Source organism: Chlamydotis macqueenii, chromosome 27, assembly GCF_036417535.1.
Source record: "Chlamydotis macqueenii isolate bChlMac1 chromosome 27, bChlMac1.mat, whole genome shotgun sequence".
NCBI lineage: Eukaryota > Metazoa > Chordata > Aves > Otidiformes > Otididae > Chlamydotis > Chlamydotis macqueenii.
In genome coordinates this window covers 5,760,643-5,784,359 of record NC_141582.1, presented here as the reverse complement: position 1 = coordinate 5,784,359, position 23,717 = coordinate 5,760,643, and the positions used below count along the sequence as shown (strand labels likewise).

At 60.2% G+C, this 23,717-nt stretch overlaps 1 protein-coding gene across 1 annotated transcript; it reads right to left on the bottom strand.

Annotated features, from left to right (window-relative positions):
* Positions 1-717: 717 nt before the first annotated feature.
* On the bottom strand, positions 718-23,381 carry LOC104476027 (hexokinase-2). The gene is made up of 18 exons (XM_086767940.1): positions 23,233-23,381; positions 15,798-15,960; positions 11,478-11,626; positions 10,996-11,115; positions 9,623-9,718; positions 9,398-9,497; positions 9,023-9,206; positions 8,294-8,449; positions 7,910-8,143; positions 7,405-7,709; positions 5,618-5,766; positions 4,694-4,813; positions 4,479-4,574; positions 3,910-4,009; positions 3,569-3,752; positions 3,149-3,304; positions 2,679-2,912; positions 718-1,996 (listed from the first exon to the last, which is right to left on the bottom strand). The coding sequence occupies exons 1-18, from the start codon at positions 23,293-23,295 to the stop codon at positions 1,852-1,854; spliced, it is 2,754 nt and encodes a 917-aa protein (XP_086624066.1). The 5' UTR covers positions 23,296-23,381; the 3' UTR covers positions 718-1,851.
* Between the last annotated feature and the right edge of the window lie 336 nt (positions 23,382-23,717).

The following is a 23,717-nucleotide window of genomic DNA, read 5'->3' as shown; positions in this document are numbered from 1 at the left end:
AACTCTGTCCTCCAAACTGAAGGTCTGTTTGTGGGAATTATTAATTATTATTAATTTTTGTACATCACTGGAATTTCATTCTCTTCTGCTAAATATTTACAGAAACATGCCCACCCCACCTGTATGCCTCCACTCGCTCAGGGAGGGACCTGCAGCGTTTAGTTCATCCGGAGGCTTTTCTGTGGCAAAAATTCACCGCTGCTTTTCACCGCGGCACACAAAGTGACGCTACGGGCACACGCGGCCCCGGGAACGCTTGCCCACAGCCCTGAGGATGCCGAATGGAAATGAGGTGGCACCAATTATTGCTGCTAACTTCGTGGAACAAGCCAAGATCGCGCGCACGCGCCCATGCCAAGCGGGGCAACGGCGCGAGGGATGCGGGCTCGGACGCGGGTCCCTGCAGAGCCCTGGGTTATTACGCGCTGCGCTGGGAAGCGATGCGACCTTCCGGAGCGAAGCAGGCTGGGGAGGGCAGGGGGACAAAATAAAACCTCTCCTTAGGTTAAAACCAGCCTAATCCTGAAAGCTTCACTGCGGGGCCCCCCTGCTCCCCGCGCATCGCATCCCTGGCTTCCTGCTTTCCCTTTGGTTCCGGTGATAAATTCGGAACGCTCAAACCTCTTGTACAACTCTCCTCAGGAATTTGGGTCTCTCTCTCTCTCCAGTCTACCCCAAGAAAATTTTAAATTAAAAAAAATAACACAAGAAAAAAAAGAAAATAAGTACTCTGTACTGTTCTTACATGACATTAAAAGGTGAAGTCAAGACTAAGCGATATAACCCCCCCGAGACTATGTACAGAAAAAGACATCAGATCTCGAAACTTAAATACACAGTGTATAAATCCAGGTGTCACCTAAAAGGCTGGAGACGCAGAACTATTGCACAGACGAAAAGCAAACCAAACTCACCACGCCGAGTGTAGACGCACAGCCACGACATTTGGGGGGGTGTATCTGCAGGGAAGAGACCGCCCCGTCGTGGCGGTGGGTCCTCGATTCCGCGCGTGCACCAGGGAAGGTGCTAGTGGTTTCCAGGGGTGACACAACCATACAGACACGGCACGTTGCTACAGGCTATTGGGGTGTGGGAGAGGGGTCGGGAAATGGGATAACGGGATCAGACCCTGAGTCCCCAGTTATTTCCAGGCACGTGCTCTGCTGGGCGGCCAAAGGGGCTCCTCTGACTTGGACCCAGCAGGTTCTTCGTTACTGCTCACCAGCGGAGATACCCGGTACCTCCCAGTGCAGAGCCAGAACGCGCCGGCTGAAATTCTGCACCCTGTGCTTTACGAGTCGCCATGACTTTCATGGAAATAAAACAGCCTTGATCAGGGTAAAAGACTAACGCAGGTCTTTAGCCCAATCTTAGAGAGGTTTGCTTGCTACAGCAGGGACACGCTACCACTGCGACGTACATAAATAGGTACCGCTTACTGTAAAGTGACAATGCAGTGTCTCAGTTACGCTAGCGTTCTCTTTTCCGCGGTTAGGGGAGGTGTGAGAGCGGGCAGGGGCTGTGGGGAGGAGAGCTGGCGTTTGCCGGAGGCTGCGAGCGGAACAGGTCCGGCTCGAACTGGAAATGTAGGTAGACAGCCAGAAGACACTTTTAGCTTTACTTGATACGCAGTTTTATGGCATGCAATAAAACTCCTACGACAACTCTTTATACAAAGCACACAGCATCTCCAGTCCCACTGGTGGTATCTCACGAGAACAAGTAAAGCTAAGAGTCTGCTTGCGAGGGGAGGCCACGTGCGTGTGTGTGTACGGGGGGCGGGCGGGAGGGACCGGGGGGGGAAATGTCCTGTTTTGCTGAAACCAAGCTCTTCGGCAAACCTCCTTCCTTCTACCGCTGGCCAGCCTCCCGGATCCGGCAGGCCACCGCCGTGATGAGCGCTGCGCCCTTGCCGCTGCCGTCTTCTGACTGGAGGAAGGTCACTTCGCACTTCGGGGACAGCTGCTTCACCGTTTCGTGCATGACAGCGGAGAAGCTGCAGGTCACAGGGAGGGGAAGGAAGAGAGGCAATTTAACCTGCTGCGGGCTGAGCAACCGCTGAACGCCCGCCTGCATCGCTGCCTCCGACGGTGTCTCATCCAGTGCTACGGACGCAGAGAGATGGAGAGCGCTTCCAGGCTGGAGGCATCGGGAAGCGTAAGTCTCCGTGCTTCAGCCTCGCGGTTCACAAACCACGCTCGTGTTCTTCCCCCCACTCAGAACCAAACCTGGCCCCTTCTCCAGCCCCACCCAGCCCCGGGAGCACTAACGAACCCCAACACCCCAACCAGCCCCACCTGGGGCGACCTCCAGAGCCCGCCCTCCGCCCAGGGGCCTCGAGCCCTATTTAAGCTCAGCCCTGTGCCTTTAGTCCCTGACCAGTTCTCTCAGGAGCACCAGCCTCCAGGTTGGGCACGGTGGTGTTTTTGCTTGGCTGCAGGTTTTCTCGAGCCCGATCGCAGACTGGCTTCTTGGGTTAGACCTGCCTCACCCCCCAGACTTTGCCTGACGACCTGGACTCCTCATCAAACCTGGTCACTATCTCTGGGTCAACCTGGCCCCAGCTGCTGCGGGACGGGGCCTGGCTGGTGCAAGCTGCCCCCTAAGCTTTTCCACGCCCCAGCGCGAGCCTCCGTGGAGGACAGCCGCCCATCCGCCGCCCACCACGGACAACTCACTGAGGGTGCAGCTTGTAGAGCGTGCCGTCCACGCCGACTGTGACCTTGAGGAAGTCCAGCCCGCGGTTCTCCCGGATCTTGTCCACCACGGCTGCCATGCCAGCCCCGCAGAGCTGAGCCGCCCGCCGGGCCACCACCGTGCACACCTCCTTCACGATGATGCTGTCGTCGCACGTGCTCTCCAGGCCGAGGTGCTGGAGGATGGAGCGGACCTGGAGCAGGGCCAGGCAGTCGCTGGGGAGGACACGAGGGCAAGGCAGCGTTAGGAGATGGAGCAACTTGGATGGGTGGCTTCCCCCTTCTTATCTACAGCCTGCAGGGCCCGGGGACTCGCGGCTGGGGTGACGCTGACTGGAGGGTCTCTGCCGCTCCCCTCTACCCTCAGCTCTCAGGCCCGGATGTCACATCCCAATCAGTGAGACCGTTTCTGGACAAAGCCATCGAAGGCCAGAGCTGGTGTTGGACCTCACCTTTCGATTTGGGACAGGAACTTGGTCTCAAAGATCCCTCTGGTCTTCAGCCTCTCCGAGATCCGTCCCCGGAAGAGCAGCCCTCGCTTGGTGAAGTCCATCAAGATGTTTCGGACGATCTCCCCCAGGTACATCCCACTGATCATCTTCTCAAACCTGCGAAGGAGAGGGAAAGGCTGGACATCAGGACCAGACGGGACGCTGGGTCCGGAGTGGGATCACGGCTCTGCCTTTGACACAACCCCCTGGCCAGACACTGCGGAGCAAGGCCAGCAGCACAGGCAGGGGACAAGGGACACATCGGCGCATCGCCAAACGAGGCGCGTCCCCTGATCGTCTGCCAAGAGGCCAGCGGGGCAGCAGGGAGCCGTTCCTGGACACCCAACCCCATCGCAGGTCCCCACGAAAGCCCCCGCGCACCTCTGCTTCCCAGGGTTGAGAGACAGCTCGTCCACCGCCAAGTCGAACTCCGTCCGTACGTCATCCAAGCAGCCGTTGTCACCGAACGCCCCCCACTCCATGTTGATGCACATCCTGCCCTCCTCCCCATCCACCAGCTCCACGTTCCTCATCTCCTCCATGTAACAGGCGTTGCTGCCCGTGCCTGCAGAGAGAGAGGCGTCTTTCACCGGGGCTGCCGGAGAAGGGGGATGCGTACGCCAGATAAAACCCCTCGGGCGCCTTCTGCAGCGGGGAGCCCCCGCGGGGGCAGGTTTGGGACTGTGGGCAGAGGAACTCCGTAAGAAAGTTCCGGTCCTCACCGACTATCAGCCCAACTTCGCAGTACGGATCTTCGTACCCGCAGGTCATCATGGTGCCAACCGTGTCGTTTACCACCGCCACCACATCCAAGTCGAATTCCTGCAGAGGGACGGGATTGGGGGGGCGGGTTATTCCCAGAGGACGCAGCTCGCTACGTCTGCTGCCGTGACTGGGAAAGGACCGACACGCTGAGCGTGGGACCCCACAGGCCTGCAGCAGCCCCACGGGATGGCAGGTGGATGCTCAGACCTCAAGACACAACTGCCGAGGAGCCAGCACGGCCCTGCCCGAAATGGCCCCCAGGGTGGTCCGCGCCAGGGGAGCGGGCGCGGCGTTTCCGTAACGCCCAGCGAGACGAGCCTGCTCCAGCCCCGGCCCGGAGCCAGCCCTTAGCTCCGGGGTCTGAAAATCCAACCTCTAGTGATGACTAAGGTGGTTGTTAAAACTCAGACACTCATTAGCCCTCTGCCTAGCCCATTAATTTGCTTTACAGGCCAATTAAAGGCGCTGAAGACAGCCAGGAGGTGGGAGCAAGCAGCCGGCTTCTCGCAGCTCCGTGGACGCTCACCTCTCTCCTGTGAATCGCCTCCTTCAGCAGGTTCACCACGTCTTCTCCTTCGCAGCCGGTCGCCTTGAAACCTTTTGTCCACTTCAGGAGAATCCCCTGTTGTGGGAAAAAATGCAGGTAAATCACCCCGGGCCGGAGGGACGGCAACCCCGTGTTGCGCCAGCGGCTTTTCAGCCAGCCCTGGGTCCCAGACACGCGTGCTGGGTTGGGGTTACCTCATCCAGACTGGTCTGCTGGCAAGGGAAGGAGAAGGTGAATCCGAGCGGGAGCGATACACCCTTCATCCCCATGTATTCCAGGAAGTCGGAGATGCAGTGGACGATGTGGTCGAAGAGCTGGGTGCGCAAAGTCAAAAGGAGAAGTTACCATCCCAGCAAGAAACTCAGCTGGATGCCACCCGCCTGACCTACTGGAGGTGTAGGGCGTTGGACTGGGCGACCTTTACAGGTCCCTTCCAACCCAAACCATCCCATGAGCCCACGTCGATCCATTCCCAAGCCAACGGGGCTTTGAACAGAGCAGGAACAGCTCAGCTGCACCGGGTGAGGTGAGCAAGCCCAAAACAGCTCCTCTTTACCCCTCTTCCCCACCAAAAACGTGCTCCTATCACCGTGACACCCCCCTCACCCCCCTCAGGTCTGGGAGGGACAGAGGGGCTTGCGGGGAGGCGAGCGGCTTCCCGGGGCGACACAGGAATCCGGTCCCTGTGCGAGGCATCCCCAGAGCTTGTCTGCCAGAAACACTCCCGGTCCCCAAGCATGGCCTGGAGCGGTTCGCAAAACTCTTTCCATCGGCAAACTGGGCTCCAGAGGTGTCTCCCACTGCCCGCGTCGTGGTTTCTCCAGCTGGGAAACGGGGATGGTGCCTATCTGCCCCTGCGGAGTGCATGGGATGCAGGGAGGCTCGGCGATGTCTGGGAACAGCACCATTCCTAACTTAAAAAGCGGTTCCAGGCTTCCTCAAGCACACCTCAAACTCCAGGGCCTTGGGCGGAACGCGGTCTCGAGGCAGGAGAGCTCCAGCCTTCTCCTCCCTCCCGGTTTTGCACCCTGGCAAGCGGTGCGAGGCAAAAACCAGCTCCCAGCATCACCCTGCTGCTGCCGCCCTGCGGTTCCCCGCCTCCGCCTGCCCGGCCTCACCTCCTCTCCCGTCCCCTGCATGATCTCCACCGGGATGGAGTAGATCTTGTTGTGCATCTCCACGCCGCGCCTCATCCCGTTCCTCACGCGCACCAGCAGCACGCGGAAGTTGGTGCCTCCCAGGTCCAGGGCGAGGAAATCTCCTTTTTCTGGAAGCCAAGAGAGGATCGTTAGGAGGGAAATCCCGGCCAGGGACACCGTGACCGTGGCACTGAATCTGCCCTTGTCTGGGAAAGGGAGCGGAAACCAAGACACAGCCGGGATCGGAGAAGCGGGAGCAGGTTGATGTGGTCTACCTGGACTTCAGCAAGGCCTTTGACACGGTCTCTCACAGTATTCTCCTAGGGAAACTGGCTGCCTGTGGATTGGGTAGGTATTACCCTTCTTTGGATAAAGAATTGGCTAGGGGGCCGTGCCCAGCGGGTGGTGGTTAATGGAGTCACGTCCGGCTGGCAGCCTGTTACAAGTGGTGTCCCCCAGGGGTCGGTACTTGGGCCCATCTTGTTCAATATCTTTATTGATGACCTGGACGAGGGGATTGAGTGTACCCTCAGTAAGTTTGCAGATGACACCAAGTTGGGTGGCGGTGTTGATCTGCCTGAGGGTAGGGAGGCCCCTCAGAGGGATCTGGATAGGCTGGATCGCTGGGCTGAGCTGAATGGCATGAGGTTCAACAAGGCCAAGTGTCGGGTCCTGCGCTTTGGCCACAATAACCCCATGCAGCGCTATAGGCTCGGAGCTGAGTGGCTGGAGGACTGTGAAGAGGAAAGGGACCTGGGGGTGTTGGTTGATGCTCAGCTGAACATGAGCCGACAGTGTGCCCAGGTAGCCAAGAGGGCCAGCGGCATCCTGGCCTGCATTAGAAATACTGCGGCCAGCAGGAGCAGGGAGGTAATCATCCCCCTGTATTCGGCGCTGGTGAGGCCGCACCTTGAGTATTGTGTTCAGTTTTGGGCCCCTCACTACAAGAAAGACATTGAAGCCCTGGAACGTGTCCAGAGAAGGGCAACAAAGCTGGTGAGGGGTCTGGAGCACAAGTCTTATGAGGAGCGGCTGAGAGAGTTGGGATTGTTTAGTCTGGAGAAGAGGAGGCTCAGGGGAGACCTCATTGCACTCTATAGCTTCCTGAAGGCAGGTTGTGATGAACAGGGGTTTGGCCTCTTCTTCCAGGCAACAAGCAGGACCCGAGGAAATGGCCACAAGTTGTACCAGAGGAGGTTCAGATTGGACTTGAGGAAAAACTTTTTCTCTCAAAGAGTGGTCAGGCACTGGAACGGCCTGCCCAGGGAGGTGGTGGAGTCTCCGTCCCTGGCCGTGTTCAAGAGGCGGCTTGATGAGAAGCTACAGGATATGGTTTAGTAGCTGTGGCAGCAATGGCAGTGAGAAGACGGTTGGACTAGATGATCTTATAGGTCCCATCCAACCATGTGATTCTATGATTCTATGATTCTAAGGTGGGAAGGCGATGGGTGGAGGGGTTTGGTCCAGGCTGGGAGAGATCACAGCACCGGCAGAACCGGGAGCACAACCCAGGACAACGGTGGTGAGAAACCTGCGGCGGCAAAATCCGCCGGGAAAGCTGGGCTTTGTGTTAAGTCAAGCGCAGAACGTCCTGGAGGCGCAGCCGCTTTTCCCAGTAGCGTACTGGAGGTGAAAAAGTGTTGTGCCGCTCCCACCATGAAGAGGGAACTGGCTGCGGCAAAGGTCCCAGCCCTTCCCTGAGCTGGGAGCAGCGACCCTGGCCCCGTCCCCTGGGACATCGGTGGCTTCCACGCGTGGTACCTCACCTGTCCCGTCCGGCGTGGAGCACACGTAGGTGGGCAGCATTTTCACCGTGGCCTCTGCGTGCGTCTCCTTGCCCAGCCCCCTCTCCATCTCCATCCTCATCCTCTGCTTCACCTCCAGGAGCTGCTCGTGGCTCAGCTTGAGCGCCTCCAAAATCTTCTGCCGCGCCTTGTGCTGGGCGGCCAGTCTGTAGGCCACCGCCGTCACCATGGCCGCCCCTTTGCCGCTCCCATCTTCCGACCTGACGAAACGGATCTCGCAGTCCGGCAGCAGCTTCCGCACCGTCTTGTGGAGGCGCCGGGCAAAGCTAGGCGGGAGGAGAGAAGCCCTGAGTATGCCACCACGCGTGGTGTGACCTTCTGGGGTCGTAACCGACCGACGATCCAAGCGGAGACGCCCAGGGGAATGTTTGGGAACGCCCTGCTTGTGCCAAGCATCATTCGCTGCCGCAGGGACAGATCTGTGCCCTCCCGCCCCGCCGGCCTTTGCCTGTCCTCACGGACTCACTGAGGGTGCTTCTTGTAGACGGAGCCATCCACGCCGACCGTGGACCGCAGGCGCTCCACCCCCTTGTTCTCCTTGATGCGCCGCAGCACGGCTGCCAGCGTGGCCCCGCAGAGGTTGGCCGAGCGGGTGGAGACGATCTGGCAGATGCGGTGGGTGGCCACGCAGTCTTCGTGAGACGGCTCCAGGCCCAGCCTGCTGAGGATCTCGTGGGCTTTCTGCAGCCCTTCTTTCTCCCTGCACATCAAAAAAAAGAAAAAAATCATGCCTGGAAATCCAATTTTTGCCACCGGAAGTCTCCTGCTTTTCTCCTGTGGTGGGTCCTGTTCATCCCCAGATGTCAGGGGATGGGCTGAGACCCCACAAAACCAACCGGATCCCACTTACTTCTCAATAGCGGAGACATATCGGGTCTCAAAGTGGCCGGTAGTGAGCAGATCCGGCGTGAGCCTCCCTCCAAACAGCAGCCCCTCCTTGGCCATCTTCACCAGGATGAGCCTGACCAGCTCTCCCATGTACATCCCGCTGATCATCTTCTCAAACCTGCCGCCGGGGGAAGCAGAGCGGGTGTTTGTCCGGCTGCGTGTGCTGTCGGGAGGCTACGGGCTGACCTTAAAAACACTTGGCAGCCTCCCAGGCCCAAACGCAATCTCGGTAATCTCCTCCCGGAGGAGTTGATCCCATCACTGAGAAAATAAAGCCACGCTGACATAACCATTGGTCTGCAAGGAGAACTTGAAGGGGGGCTGTCAGAGACCACCTCTCCCCACCCCCCAAATCCCACCCACGCTGCCCAGAAGGCATCTGGGGAACGGGTGATCTGTAGGACTTGGATGTGGACATTAGGTGGTGGTGTTTGCCTCGGCTGGCCGATACCGTCGTTGGCCGGGGAGAGAAACAGAAATCAACAAATTCAAGTGACGGGCTCATGAGGGAAGCAGATGTTGGGTTGGGTCAGTTGGGTGTGGCAACCTGAATTTGTCATGCAGCTGGCGGGGCAGAGGATGACCCAGTTAACTGGGACGACCTCTTCGGCCCCACTAATGCCAGCGCGACGGGAGGACGGACAGTGCCGAGCAAAACCCCAGCCTGAGCCGAAGCCAAGAATCTGCTTACAATTGTTTGCCAGGGTTGAGCGAGCCCATGTCTATCTCGCGGTCGAACTCCGTCCGGATGTCGTTGAGCACGCCGTCGTCACCGAAGGCCCCCCACTCCATGTTGATGCACATCCGACCTTCGTCGCCTTCCACCAGGTCGATGTGCCTCATCTCCTCCATGTAGCAGGCGTTGGTACCGGTACCTGAGCCGAGCACGGGGACGTGGTGAGAAGGCGACAATGGAAGAAAACAAACGCTGGGCAATGCTGGTTTCCCAGCATCGCTATCCCCTTTCTTTTTTTCCCCCTCTCCAAAGACCCTGAAGCCTGCAAGGATCATGATCTCCTTCAGGAGCTGATGGAGAGATGGACCCCAATTCTCCTCCCCAGCTCACCGACGATGAGGCCAACTTCACAGTTATGATCGTCGTAGCCGCAGGTCATCATGGTCCCAACGGTGTCATTCACCACGGCCACGATGTCGATGTCGAAGTCCTGAGGTGAGAGGAGACAGATGGAATCGGCGTGGCCAAAACACACCGAAACATCTCCGCTGCCGCGAGGGAGCCACGGTGCAGAGCCCTGAACGCCCGAGGCAACGGACCCGCCCGACCCCTTACCCCTCTTTTCTTGATGGACTTGCGCAGCATCGACACCACGTCCTTCCCTTCCACGCTGCTGCACTTGAACCCCTTCGTCCACGTAACGAGGATGCTCTACGGAGAAACAGCCAGAAGGAACGCTCAGACCCAGCAGGCCGGTGGCCCAGGGGCGTCCCTCCCCGTTACCAGCCGCCGTATCAGCACGGGTTTCCACGTCTCTGGGCAGATAAAGTTTATGGCCGCAGAACAGCATGCGAGGGGCCCGTTGCTACTGCCGGCAGGAGGGAACGTGGTTCCCATGAGCGGGTTTTATGGAGCCCTGGAGCCAAACCCGTTCCTGAGCCCGAGGCGCCGGGCGTGTGCAGTCACGGGCCGGAGGCTGAGCTGAGCCCAGGTGAGGGCAAGGACGTGACTGCGCTGGAAATCTCCAGCTCCGGATGCCTCAGCGAGGCAAATGCCTGTCCTGCCATGCAGCTGGGAAACTGAGGCACGGAGAGACGCAAACCGGACAAGGTCGCTGGGGAGAGATGCTTCCTCTCCCACCTTCCACCTCCTTTTTTTTTGTTTTGTTTTGTTTTGTTTTGTTTTTTGTTTTGTTTTGCAGCCCTCGCTTCTGCCACGAGGAAAGCGTTAATCTTCTTCCTCATTACTTCTGCTGAATCGCTGAGGCACAAGACCGTGACTCTCCCCATCTCCCCGCTACAAAACGCCGCCGCGTTCCCGCCCGGGGAGGACGTGCCGGATCGCTGGCGTGCCATGGAGCCGCCCTCCTTTCCGACGCTGCCCGGGAAGCCGGGTGAGATAAGGGCAAGGAAAGCATCAGCCCCGCTGCGAGAGCAAATGCCCAGTGGAGGCCGTGGGTGGCAGAAGCGGGGCCACGTGCCTCAGCTGGGCGCTGCTCGCCGAGATGTTTCGTCTCCCAGCAAGGTCACCAGCTCCCGGCGGAGAACCGGCACGGCTGAGCGGAGCTGACAGCCCTCGATTCCCGGCTGCCTGGGGCAGGGCGAGCAGCTGGGGTGGGTGAGCCCCCCCGCCTCTCCCCGCGCCGGCTGCGCGATGGGGGATGTGATGCTCGGCACGTCTGGGCCGCCGGCGGCTGGCGCTGCTCTCCCCGCCGCAGCCACCCTCCTCGAGAGGGGAAGGAGCCGCTTTCCACGGAGGCATCGCGCAGAGCGGGCGCACGGCGCAAGTGGCACGTTAGGCATCCCCTCCTGGACCCCCGCGCGCCCCAGGAGAGGTCCTCTGCTCCCATCAGCACCGAGACCTCACACACTACCCAAACCCAACGAGCCTAATTAAAAGCACAGGCTAAACTGGCGTGGGACACCCGTCGCCCCCAGCGAGAGCTTGACCCCCATCCCAGGCTCGGAGGGGGCGAGCCCGTCACTCACCTCATCCAGCTTGGTCTGGTGGCACGGGAAGGAGAAGGTGAACCCGAGGGGGAGCTTCTTGTCTTTGATTTTCAGCTTGTCCATGAAGTTGGCCAAGCACTCGGCGATGTGGTCAAAAAGCTGGGGGGGGGGGAAAAGTGCGAAGAGTGAGCCCTTGCCCGGCTGCCCGGACCGAGGCGATGCACCAGCACGGCGCCTGCATCCCTGCCCGCTCGAGGGGCCGGTGGTCTTGTCGCCCCCACCGCACCTCCCCGGTCCTCGCCCACCACCTGGGGTGAGGAATTAACAGCTCCAGGCAAGGGAAGGCAGGATTCACCCGCATCCCGCTGAGCGAGGCAGCGAGAGGATGCGGCTCCCGCCCCATCGCACAGCTCAGGGTCTTGGGGTGACACCAGCCCCCCCTTCGAGCAGGAGAAAAGCCCCAGGATGGGTGGCTCTCCCCAGGGAGAGTGGGGACGGAGGGGGTGAGGCGTTGAACCCACCTGCACCCCGCTGCCTCGCATGAGCTCCTCGGGGATGGCGTAGATCTGATTCTCCATTTCCACCTTCTGCAGGCCGTTGTCCGACACCTTCACCCTCAGGACGCGGAAATTGGTGCCGCCGAGGTCCAGCGCCAAGAAGTCCCCGTCCTCTGCGGACGGAGAACACCGTTTAGCCCGGCGGGTCCCTTCCGACAGCGCCGGAGCGGGCGAGGAAGAACCAGCCACCTCCCCAGCGCGACGGTACAGTATAATTTTTTTTTTTTTTCACATTTTCTCATTATTTTATTTACAATTATACTTTATACACCAACGGCGCTCCCAGGGAAGGAGAGCTCCAGCTCCATAAGGAAGACGGCGGCAGAGCCGTTCCCAACCCTATTGACACGGGATGCTCCCGAAAGCTGCTAAATCTCCAGCCCAAGTGGTTTAAAACCCTGCCAACCAGCTGTCGAAACACTAGAATTTGGCTAAACGCGTGATAGACAGGAAAAAAAAAACTAATGTTCCAGCTTGGCTGCTGCGATCCAGGACAAGCTCCCCTGCCTCGCCCCAGGAATCCCGTGCACTCCTGGCACGCGGCTCTTTGCCGAAGGCAAGATTGGAAAGGTGACGCAGGAAACTGAGGAGGAAAAAAAAAAAAAAACCGAAAGGGATTTGGACGGACTCGTTGCTGCTTTTTCCGGAAAGAAGTGGGAAGCGGAGTTTGGGAAGCAGAGTTCTCCGCTGGCGTTGGCCGAGAGGAGCCCCAGATGCTGCTGCCTCCCAGACCCCAGGGCTGAGCAGCTTTCACCTCCTGTTTTGGTTGGGTTTTTTTTTTTTTTTTTTTTTTAATTGCACTGGGCACCAAGGCAGCTTGCTGGATTTCGGACCAACCGGCACCCGGGACACGGGAAAAGCGCCAAGCTGGCTGTTTTAAACCCCGCGCAGCGCGGGGAGAGGGCTGGGGGAAAGCCCTCTCTCAGCACTGTTTGATTTCTGAATGCATCGAATGTGCTGCGCTGGCTCCCCCGGGCAGATTACAGCGCCCGGGGACCGCATTGTGCCCGCAGATGCTTTTACAAAGGGGCTACAGTTGAAACAAAAAAAAAAAAAAAAGTGTGGTTTATTAGTATTCAAACGACACCAGGGCCAGCCAGCATCTCCAGTGACTCCAGCTGAAAAGCCAGCTCGCCGCCCCAGCCCGCCGGACGTCCATCTGTCCTGGCGTCTTTCCTGGAAGCCGGCGGAGCAGCCGAGTGCCCGAGCTCGGGGCAGCCAGATCCTGGATATTCGTTTCTCCTCGCGCCCGCCGTGACCCTGCGCGAGGGATGAGGTTTAAGGCAGCTTGGCGGCTCGCTCTGTGGCCCGCCCGCCAGCCGCGGGGCAGGCCTTGGCCGCGGCTCTGATGCCGAAAACGCACCAGGGAAACCCCCTCAGCGCAGCTCCGCGCTGTCCTGACGCCCGCGCGAAGCCCCCTGCGGGGATCCGGCCTCCGCGCGACGCCTGGCTGGGCGCCGCTGGCACTGTCCCGTGCCCCGAACGCAGGTCCAGCCCTACTCCCGCTTCCCTGGCCGCCGGCACAGCCGTTCCGCTCGCTAGCGGAGAACGGAAAATACCTTGGGGGGCCGATAACTACACCAGGGCCGGGGATGCTGCAGCCAAGAGGGTCACAGGCCGCTCAGCCCCTTGGAGATGACGTGGGGAAGCCAGGAGGAACAGACATCCCCAAAAAAAAAAAAAAAACCAAAAAAGGCCAAGCAGTCAGAGATGGGGCTGTCCTCCCGTCCTACCCAGCCCTCCGCACGCCCGGTGTTTCGGCCGAACCAGCCCTGCGCAGCTTTTCCTTGACCACGAAGCAGCAGTGGGACCCAACCGAACACCGAAAAAAAAAAAAAAGGAAGAAAAAAAAAAAAAATCCCCTTACGAGCAGCTCAACGGCCACCAGAAAGGTACCAGCGGTGCAAGCGGCCACGGCCGAAATCAAGGGGCGGATTGGCTTTGCGGGAGGAGAAATGAAGCAGTGAAATCTCCCTTGGAAAATTCCCGGGATGAAGCACTGCGGCCGGGCCCTCCCTCCGGTTCGCGCTCCCTCGTTAGGCGATAAGGCAGCGGCTGCGGCGCCGAGCTCACAGACCGAACAGCGCGGGCAAACACGGGCTCCGATCCAAGGCTGTTTGGTTTTTTCCTTTTCTCTCGGCAAACCGCCTGAGGCTCTGAGCAGCAGAGGGGAACACACAACCCCGGTGCTCGCAGCAGCGTCTCGAGCACCGTCTCCCCCGAGCCAGCGAAGGGGCTGGCGGGGTCCTGGGCGCGCAACGCTGGGTTTGCGGCCACGCACGACCCGGGATTCACCCGGCGGCTCGCTTCGGACAGAACCGGCTCCGGCAGAGCGCAGCTCGCGCCGATCACAGCGAGAGTTTTGATTTCAACCCGCAGATGTGACCTTGGGGGCTTTTTTTTTTGGGTTGTTTGGTTTTGGTTTTGGTTTTTTTTTTTTGGTTTTTTTTTTTTTTTTTTTTTCCCCAGATCCCGGGGAGCTGCCAGCTGCAGGTTAACGGGGCGTAATCCCAAAGCAGACAGCGCGCACCATGGCACAGAGGGGTAGGAACGCAGGGATGCTTCGCCGGGGGAAGGTGCGGAGCCCCTGAAGCACCTCGTCTGTCGGGTGGGAGCAGGATTTCGCGCCCAGCCAAAGTCAGACTTTGTCCAGAAGCTTCGGGAAAAAAAAAAAAAAAAAAAAACAAGCAGGATGGACGCATCCCCTGGACGGTGAGCTCTTCCCAAGCTGCCACACTATTTTTGTGATGTGCCAGGGGAGCTGGCACCAAGCCCCCCTCTCGGGCTCGCCCCGACCTGTCATCCCCCCAAATCCCAACGGCAGAAACGCTGATGCCGCTCGCAGCCCGCACCCGGCTGGAGCCGAGGGCATCCCAGCTCTTGGCTCCCCAGGATTTGCCCAAAAACCTCTGGCTCCCCCGTCCCCGGGCGGCTGTAGCCCCGTGACTGCCCCAGCGTCCCTTTCCTGGAACATTTTCCATGCTGCCATGACGCTGCCATGACCTGCTGAGCTTTCTTGGGGTAAGAAATGCCAGCTGGGACAGCGGAGAAGCCATAAATTGGGAGGATTCGGTGAGGGAAGGCAAAGCTCGCCCTCGGGAGGGCAAGGAGGGCTCGTGCCTTCGTCCCACCGCGGGTCGGGGTGCCGAGAGCTCTGCTCCGCCGGCACCCTTGGCTGCACTAGTACCCGTGCCCTGGGGCGGCATTTTGGCTATCCCTGTAATTAAAAATATTCCCAAATATTTAAACAGATCGAAATCTTGATCGCGGGGCAGGCAGCCAGGCCCGTTTCGGGCGTACGCGCGCCGGTGGGGCTGAGCGCGCGGGGCGCGGCGCTGGGTGCAGGGACGCTCCCCTACTCAAAGGGGCTTGGGAGAAAAATGGGAACAGGCTTTTCAGCTGGGCCTGGGGCAATGGGACGAGGGGCCACCTCGCGAGTCCCGAATTTAACACCACCACCCAACCGGCAGGCTCGCACCCGCTCAGCGTGTTCCTCGGGAGAGGAAACTCCAGTCCACCCAGTCGCCGCTCGCTGAGGCCAGCAACGCCGGCTGGGCCCGGCTCGCCTCCGGAAGCCAGGTATGACAACGCAGCGGAGGCAGAAGAGCTTGGGACGGGGAGGGAAGGGCCGGTGCGTCCTCCTGCCAGCTCCCTTCCTCGCTATCCGCCTTCCTGCCGCACTATCCGCCGTCTGCCGCAGCCCGTGCAGTGAAGGTTTTGCCAGGACCGCCGCCGCCGCAACCCGAACTCCGAGCAACTCCCGCCGACGGGACCGACCGGCCTGGGGAGCGCTGCCAGCCCGGGCGCGGGAGCTGGGAGCCGTGGGGCGCTCCGTCCCTCCCTGCCCTTCGGCAGCCAGCGCCGCTCCAGCGCCCTCCCGACGGGTCCTGGCCGCGCCGTGCCAGCGGGGCCGAGCCCGCGACGCAGCTCCTTCCCAAAGCGCCAAGCTAAGGGAGGAGGCACGAGGAAATTTTCCGTATGGATGAGCAACAGAATTGGAAGAGCCAGACCCGCGACCGTTGCCGTCCTGCCAGGAAGGGCACGCGAGGGCTGGTTCCCACCCTCCCTCCCTCGCGCCACGGGAACTGGGAGCCCCCCCAGTCCCGGCACAGGAGTCCCCACGCTAAGCCTCGCTCGACAGACGCAGGACGAAGCCCCCCAGGCCCAGGAGGTGACCGCGGGTGCCGTCCCTGTTTCGGCAGCACCACGAGGACGGGTGGCCCCAGCCCTCCCTCGCCCACCGAGTCCTCCCCACCGCTCTGCAAATGTCCCGTCTCAGGGTACCTGTCCCATCCGGGGTGGATCTCACGAAGGTGGGCAGCATCTTCACCGAGGCGGTGGGGTTGGTGTCGGCCCCCAGCCCCTTCTCCATCTCCTTCCCGAAACGCTGGGACACTTCCTGGAGGGTCTCCTCGGAGAGCCGCATGTGGTACAGGTACTTGTCGATCTGGAAGGCGGAGACAAAGCCAAAAATTCAGCTGGAGGGTTGGGGCAGGAGCGGGCCGTGACCCGCCCCGAAGGGCAAGGACATCGCCGCCGCTCTCGCACCTCTTCCCGAGCATCTGGGACCGCTCCCCAAACGCCGCTCCGCAGTGCCCACCCAGGAACGCCGAACCCCGAGGAGCTCCCTGTGCTCCGCAGCGTCCCCTCTGCCCCTCCACCCTACGGGGCACCCAACCGCGTTGCGACAGAAGCAGGACCCGAACTCGCCAACCCTCCCTGCCCAGGCCGTGAGTCAGGAGGTCGGCGGCAGACGTTTTCCAGCGGCGGAGCGCTTCCTACGCCACGGCGGCACCGTGCCTTGACCTTGAGTCCCGGGGCCTCGTCCTACGTGAAGGATGCTCGGCAGGAATCCACTGCCCGCTCGTTTCGGCGCTGCTGAGCTCACCCCTGCAAAGGGTTACGGTGCCGAGGGCGACTCAACCCCCTCCAGCAAACAACGCCGGGTGACACAAGCGGGTGCCGCGGCCGGAAAGGGAAGAAATCCAGAGTCTCCGCAGCCTGGCCGGAGCAGGGAAGGGAAACGGAGAGGCGGACAGGCTGCCAGCTCCCAAACTCTGCCCTGTTTCAATTAACTTCACTTAAAATTAATTAAAGGGCAGCTGCAAGCCCTGCGAAGTCAGAGCAAAACTCCACCCAGTGCGCTCACCTGTCTGCAGGCACGTAACATTGGGTCATCAGAAATCAAGCAGGAATTACTTTATTATTTTTTTTTTTTTTTTTATGGGGCTACGCTATAGGAAATGGGCATTTTGCGGGCGGCTAATAGCCATCCGCCCCGGCGTGACCTCGCGCACGGACGCAGCCGCTCGGACCCGGCGCTGAACCAAACGGCTCTGCTCTGGTGTTGCCTGCCTGCGTTTCGGGCTCGGGATGCCCCGGCCTTGTCCTTTCCCCCGCTCCCAGCTCCGCTGGGAATTTGGAAGCCCGGTCCCTCAGTCGTTCCGCTTGCTGTGGCCGAACGCGCTCCGGGAGGGATGCTTCATTCCGGTGTGCTGGGTGAAACCTCCCTCTCGGTGCTGGGGCTCCTTCCCATCAACCGGGAGTGGGGTGCGAGCACCCGCCAGCCGGGAGGCCAGGATAAGGATAAGGAAACGCGGAGGTTTCCCGGAGCCGGCTGTTTACCTGCCCTTCCTTATCCACCCCAGCAGCAGGAAGGCAAACACTCCCCTCCTTTCTCTTCTGTTTGCTTTCGCTGGCTGAAAATTGCCACCCATCTACCCCGGCCCCGGCCACGGGCGCGGGGAGGGTGGCCACGGGCGCGGTGGCCGCTGCCCCACCTCACCTCCACCCTCTCCCTGCCTTCGCCGGGGTTCGTGGGCAGGGGGTCCTGTGGAGACCGTCCAGAGTGGGGACGGGGGTCCCCACACCAGTTCGGCTCGGGGCAGAGCCTCGCACAAACCCCGTGCTGCTGGCGTTTCTCTCCTGTCTTTGCTGCCAGGGGAAGATCCCGTCCCGGAGAAGGCGGGCGCTTTGGGAGCTCGGATTCCGAAGAAGCCGGCACGGGGCAGCGCGCAACCCGCCAGCCCCCAAAATCACTGCATGGCGGGACGACGCAGGGGTTTCGCCTCCTTCTCCGGGACAGGCGCGCCACTCGGCACGTTCCCCGTGTCCTCCAGGCCCCACCGCACCAGGAATAACCGGTAACGGGAGAAGCAGGGTGACCTCCTCCTAATCTCCAAAGCCATTTTAAAACCCGGATCATCTTCTCCCGCGCACGCAGACGTCGTCCCGCTCGGCGGCTAAGGCAGGTCAGGGCGTCCTGCGGAGCGGCTCCGGCCGAGGCCACCTTGGTGCGCAGCCGAGCCCGCCGCGGCCCCGTCCGTGACTCCTGTCACCCCCCTGCACCCAAGCGCCCCTCAAACCGCACTGACGCGCGAGGAAGACGGGGGAACTCGGCCCGCAGCGCCCGTGCGTGAGTCTCTTCAAGACAAACAAACCTTCTCCATTGTTGAACCTTTTGGTTTTTTTTTTCTCCCTAAGATCACCGCCAATCCCAAATAAATAAAGTCACTAGGTTAGGATCCGGAACGGGGCAATTTAACTTCTGGAAAGCTTCCATCGTAAATAATTGTGTTTTCCTGAGGAAATCTAAACTGGAGGCAGGAGGAACAGACTGACGCTGGGGCAGCCAAGGACGGTTGTTCACGGGGCAGAACCAGAGCCGCTGCGGCTGTAACGCGTTCAATGCAATTTTTCTTTTTTTTTCCACTCAAACCCAGCAAATCACCGCTTCCTAGCTCAGGGCTGTCTCCAGAGGCTCCGCTCATTTCGACGCCGGGTGCTGGGGAAGCGCCCAGCGTCGCCCTTCCCAGCTTCACAGGCGCCGTTGGCCGAGGTCCACCCGCCCCAAGGCTGAAGAAACCTTGAGCTGCCCAATTTTTTTTGCCGCCAGCTGGAAGCCGAGCGAGCTGAGCCGAGCTTAAACCACCCCAAAAGCCAGGTCTGCCTTTGCAGTGACGGTAGTAACGTGCAGCGCCAGCACCACGGCTGCATGATGTTTTTTTTTTTCCCGGAAGATGTCTCTTAACCCTCCCATTGGGGCTAGATCCGAAGGAATCAGTGCCTGCGAATAACTTCATTGCAATTCACGGAGAAAAAAAAAAAAAAAATTAAAAAAAATAAAATTAATTCCTCGGCTTATACGTTTGCAAGATGGTCCCACCAACGCAGCCACTCGCAAGAGGGGAAAAAACCTGGGGAAAATACCCGGTGGGTACGTCTACTCTGTACCGCTGCCCGCCCTCGGCGGGAGGACGCCCGGGTGGCAGTACGGCGCGAGAGCTCCGAAGCGGGGGGATGGAGGATGCCGGGGTGGCGGGGGTCGTCCCACGCGGGGGACGCGGGGCAGGATTGCGGTGGGCGATGGAAATTACAGCGCGACGGCGGCTTCCGGCGAAGCGCCACGGCTTCCTGCCCAGAAAACGGCGAAGGGCTCGGGGCGGTTTATTCCCACGCGATAAAGGCCTCGGCTGCATCCTCCCCGTGAACGATCCCAGCTCCGGGAAGGCGAAGCTTTAGCTTCAGTTTTGCTGCGGGTCCTTCTCCAAAACCACGTGTCTGACGAGAACGGGACCGGGAGCGCGCGTTTCCGCCTCCCCCGCCGCCGTTGTCAGCTGGTTGCGCACAGTTTCAGCAGCGATTTGGGGGAAAAGCGTGACGCCGGGAGAGGCTGGCTGGCTCCTGGGCTGGGCTCTTGTCCCTTTTGGCAGCAGAAAGCGAAATATTCGTCGTGTTCGAGAAAAACAGAGAGACGTTCAAGTCTGGGGAAGGCTTGGGCGCTCCTAACCCACACATGTGCACAGTCAATGCTCTCTCCAGGGTGACCTCTGCCTGAAATTATTTTTTTTTTTAAACTACTTCCCTCCCTATCACAGCTCTTAACCTAAAACACGCTGCTTTTAAAAAAAAATCACTTAAGCTTTTTGAAATGCCAGCTCTCTCGCTGCTTCCTGCACCCAGCAGTTACCAGGGCGAGCCGGCGGCCGTGCCCCCGTCCTGCCTGGATCCGCAGTGGGACACGACGGATTCAGGGAAACTGAGGCAGAGGGAGCAGCGGCAGTTCGCCGAGGCCGCGGGGGAATCCAGGAAAGCATCCAGCACGGAGCGTGTTTTATTTCCTGGCTCGGGACCATCACCTGGCACGCGCTTTGTGACTTTTATTGTCTGCCTGGGGATGGGCACCCCAGCGCGGGACAGACCCCGCCGCCGCGTCACGCCGAAAACCAGCGCTCCTCGTCCCAGCGCTGCCACGCCGTTACCCAGCCTGGGCTGAGTCAGTGTCGGGAACCGGCTCGTCCCCTTCCTCGACCTCCCCGCCTTCGGTGACACAGGAGCTGCGCCCACCCTCCTCCAGCCCTGACCCCGCCAGCACCCACGTCCTTGGCCGCCGCTGAGGGCTCGGCGCCGAATTAAACCCCACGTGCCCTCCGCGCCGCGGCCAAGCCTCTGATGACACACGCCCGGAGTCATCTTGAACCCCCGTGAGTCAGATGGTTTCCTGCTCGGCTGGTTCCTCCCCATCCTCGCCTCCCCTCCGGCACCGCAGCCGAACGCGGGGCGCACGGCGAAGAAATCGGCACTGCAGAGCATCGGCGGCGGCCGGGGGGACCTGTCCTCGCGCGACCCCGCTGCTCCGTAGCCCCACAAAAAGGCCACGTTCTCCAGGAAAAGGGTCTGGCTGATCAGATTCGGAGACGTTCGACAGCTCCCAGCGGCCCTGAGCGGCCCCGGCCGGCCTTTGCGACGCGTCCCTGCACCGCGCGTCCCCTTTCTCCTCATTTTTAAACCCGGAAGGTCGATGGGGCCAAACGAGGCCTGCCGCCGGATCAGAAAGCCTCGCCGGCGCCCGGACCCTCCCCATCTCGGATGCGGGAAGCATCCCACCGCGGTCAGGGAACTTGAGTGGTTTCGGTCCCCGCGGCAGCGAAAAGGAGAAGCCGGGGAACGGGGGGGACAGGCGAGGGCTCCCCAAAAGCGCCAAGGCCGGCCCGCCACTGACCTTGGCAGGCCTGGGAGAAGCTGCAGAGTTGGTTTCCAGGAATTTGTAATCAAGCACGGAGGAACCTGCGAGACGCAGCTGGGGAGACAGCGGCTCAATACAACTAATCGCCCCGTGGCAAAAATAAAAATTAAAAAAAAATAAAAACCAGAGGTTAACCTGCCCCTGCCCGGAAAAGGCCGCAAATACAGGAAAACTGACTCCATCGCCGGTTTTCCCTTCTTTCGAAGGAGCGATGGGGAAGAGGAGCCGCTCGTCGGCCTCCCGTCGCACGACGAGGCCGGGGTTCGGGGACCGGGACACCTGGCGCGAGCCGGCGCATCCCAGGGGAAGGCGGTTCACCCGCGGCAGCCCTGCAAGCCGGAATCCCAAAGGACACAAACCGCCGCCGCTGGGAAGGGCACCTGCCCGCTCCCAAACCTCTTCCCAAACGCGGTCTCAAATTCTGGGCAAAGCCTTCGGGTTCGGTTAAAAACAATAAACGACAGCTTTCCAAGAATTTCACCCCCTATGTCCACCCGTGCTGGGGACTCGCCCCGCTCCTTGCCCTGGGAAGATTTATAAACCAGGAATAATTTTCGCAGCCACGGTGGACGCATCCAGCTCGGAAAGCCAGCTGCTTCCCCCCTTTCTCCCTCCTCCTCCTCCTCCTCCTCCGCCAAGCCCAGCTCCGTGCTCTCGCTGGCGGCCGCGCCGACCCCGGCTTTGCCCTCACCGGGAGGATTCACGGGCATTTGTTTAAAAATAACCCACAGCAAATCCAGTTGTGGAAGCGGCTGTTCAGCAGCCGGAGCGCCTGGAATTTATTTTTTTTTTTTCCCCTCCCTTCACATCTCAGCAACCTTTTTTTGGGGGTTTGGGTGCCGGAAGGAAAACGAAGCCGGTTCCCAAGGCTTCGCGCACCCTTGCGAAGCCAAATCTCTCCAACCAAACCCTTCCCTCTCCATCATTCCCAGCTCCCGACGCGCTGCCCGGAGCCCGAGAGGCAGAAGCGGGGCCGCGGCGCTGGCCTATTTCTGCCGTCGGGTTACACAACCCCTTCTCGTGGATTTGGCTGTTGCACAACGCCCGGACGCTCGTGAGCCCGTATTTCCTTACGGATCACTTCGCGTTGGGAAGTTATTTCTAGGCACTTTGTTTCGGTTTTGGGGGTTTTTTTTCACTTTTTCTTCTTAAGTTCTCTCGTGTTACTTCCTATTTATCGCAGGCGGAGGGCCAGCGTGGCAAGTTTTGTTTCTCGTCGGCGTCCCCGGCGTCAGCCGGCGGAGCGAGCCGGGGCTCTCTGCAGCATTTTGCTATTTTTAATTTTTTTTTAATTTTGATTTTACGGGGGCATTCGCCAGCCCTGCCCGTGCCTGGGCTCTGCAGCCCCGTTAACAGGACCCCTGCGCGCGGGGCCGAACCCTGACGTATCCTCAGATGCCCCAAACGCCGGCAGAGAGCCGGGGGACGAGCCAGGAGTCTCCCAGCCAGCATTTTTTTTTCCTTTTTCCCAGGAATCATTTATTTTACACTAACAAGGGCTGGCCGCTTTCCACCGGCCAGAGGAGAGTGCACAAACTCTTTGCCTTTTTTTTTTTTTTTTTTCCTCCCCAGCGCCCCGACTCCGAAATTCCTGGTGACAAACGCTCCCCGCATCCCAGCGGGACGCTTCAGTGTACGAGCGGGCTGTGCCCCCCGAAATTAAGTGGGGGGCAAGGCAAGAACGTGATTGCTGCCGCAGTCGGGGCAGGAGAAGGTGGCGCAGGGGGGGTTTTGGATATTTTTTTTTTTGGCGTGGGGAAGGGGAGCCCGAGGTGCTGCGTTTGCAGCCACGGCCCCCCCCTCACCCCGGCATCCTCCCCACGTGGCCCCAGGGTGGGGAGGGCGCGGGCGGGGGTCCCGCCGAGGGGGCGGCGGTGCGGGGGGACGCGGATGCGCGGCGGCGGGAAGCGGCGACACGTGGTGCGCGGGGCGGCCCGGGGGTCCCGGCTCCCGCGGGGGCTCTCCCACCCCCCATCCCTTCTTCCTCCTCCTCTTCCTCCTCCTCCTCCTCCTCCCGCGCCGCCGGCCCGCGGGGGGCGCCCGGCCACGCGGGGTCCCGCAGCCGCCCCGGCACGTACCGCACGGCGCCTCCGCCCGCCGGCTCCCCCGCGTCCCGCGGTTCCTTTTTCCTCCTTGTTCCTTTTTTTTTTTCTTTTTCCTCTTTTTTGCTTTTTTCCCCGTTCTCTCTTTTTACTTTTTTCTTTTCCTTTTTATCTCTTTTTCCTTTCCTTTTTCCCCTTTTCCCTTTTTTCTTTTCCCTTTGCTTTCCTTTCTCCTTTTTTCTTGGGTTTTTTTCCTACTTTTCCCCTCTCCTTTTTTCCTTTCTCTTTTTTTCCTTTTTTTTCCCTTTTTTTCTACTTTCATCCTCTCCTTTTTTTCCTTCTTCCTTTTTTACTTTTCCCCTCTCCTTTTCTCCTTTATCTTTCTTTTTCCTTCTTTCTTTTTCCTTTTAAATTTTTTTTTTACTTTTCTTTTATCCTCTCCTTTTTTTTCCTTTTTTTTAACCTTTCCCTTTTTTTTCTTTTTCCTTTCTCCTTTTTTTTTTTTTTTACTTTTCCCCTCTCCTTTTTTCCTTTTTTTTTTTTTTTTGATTTTCTGCCTTTTTTCCCTTTTCCCCTTTTTTTTTTTAACCTTTCCCCCCTCTCCCTTTTTCCCCCCCTTTCCTCCCCCCATTTCCGCGCCCCCTCCCCTCACCTTCTGGGCCTGGTCATGGTTGAGCTCGGTGAAGAAGTAGGCGAGCAGGTGGGAGGCGATCATGGCGGGCGGCGGGGGGTGCGCGGGGTGCGGGAGGGGAGCGGAGCGGAGCGGAGCCGGCCCCCAGCAGCGCGCGCCGCGGTGCTCGCCCCGCGCCCGCGCGGCTCATTGAGGAGTTTCCCCGGCCCACGCGTGACGCGGCGCCGCGGCGGCCGCTGATTGGCTGAGGCGCGAGGGTGTGTGCGCGGCGCGGGGGGGGGCGGCGGGCCGCTAGGGGGCGCCAGAGGGGGGGGGTGATAAATGGGGTCGGGGGGGTGAGTGGGGGGGTACTGGGGGTACTGGTGTGGGGCAATGGGCGGTGGGGGGGTGAACGGGGTCTCCAGTGGGTGCTGGGGGGTGCGAGGGAGGTGAGTGGAGGGGAACTGGGAGGGCTGTGGTGCATTGGGGAGATATTGGGGGAATACTGGGGGGGTACTGGGGGGTAC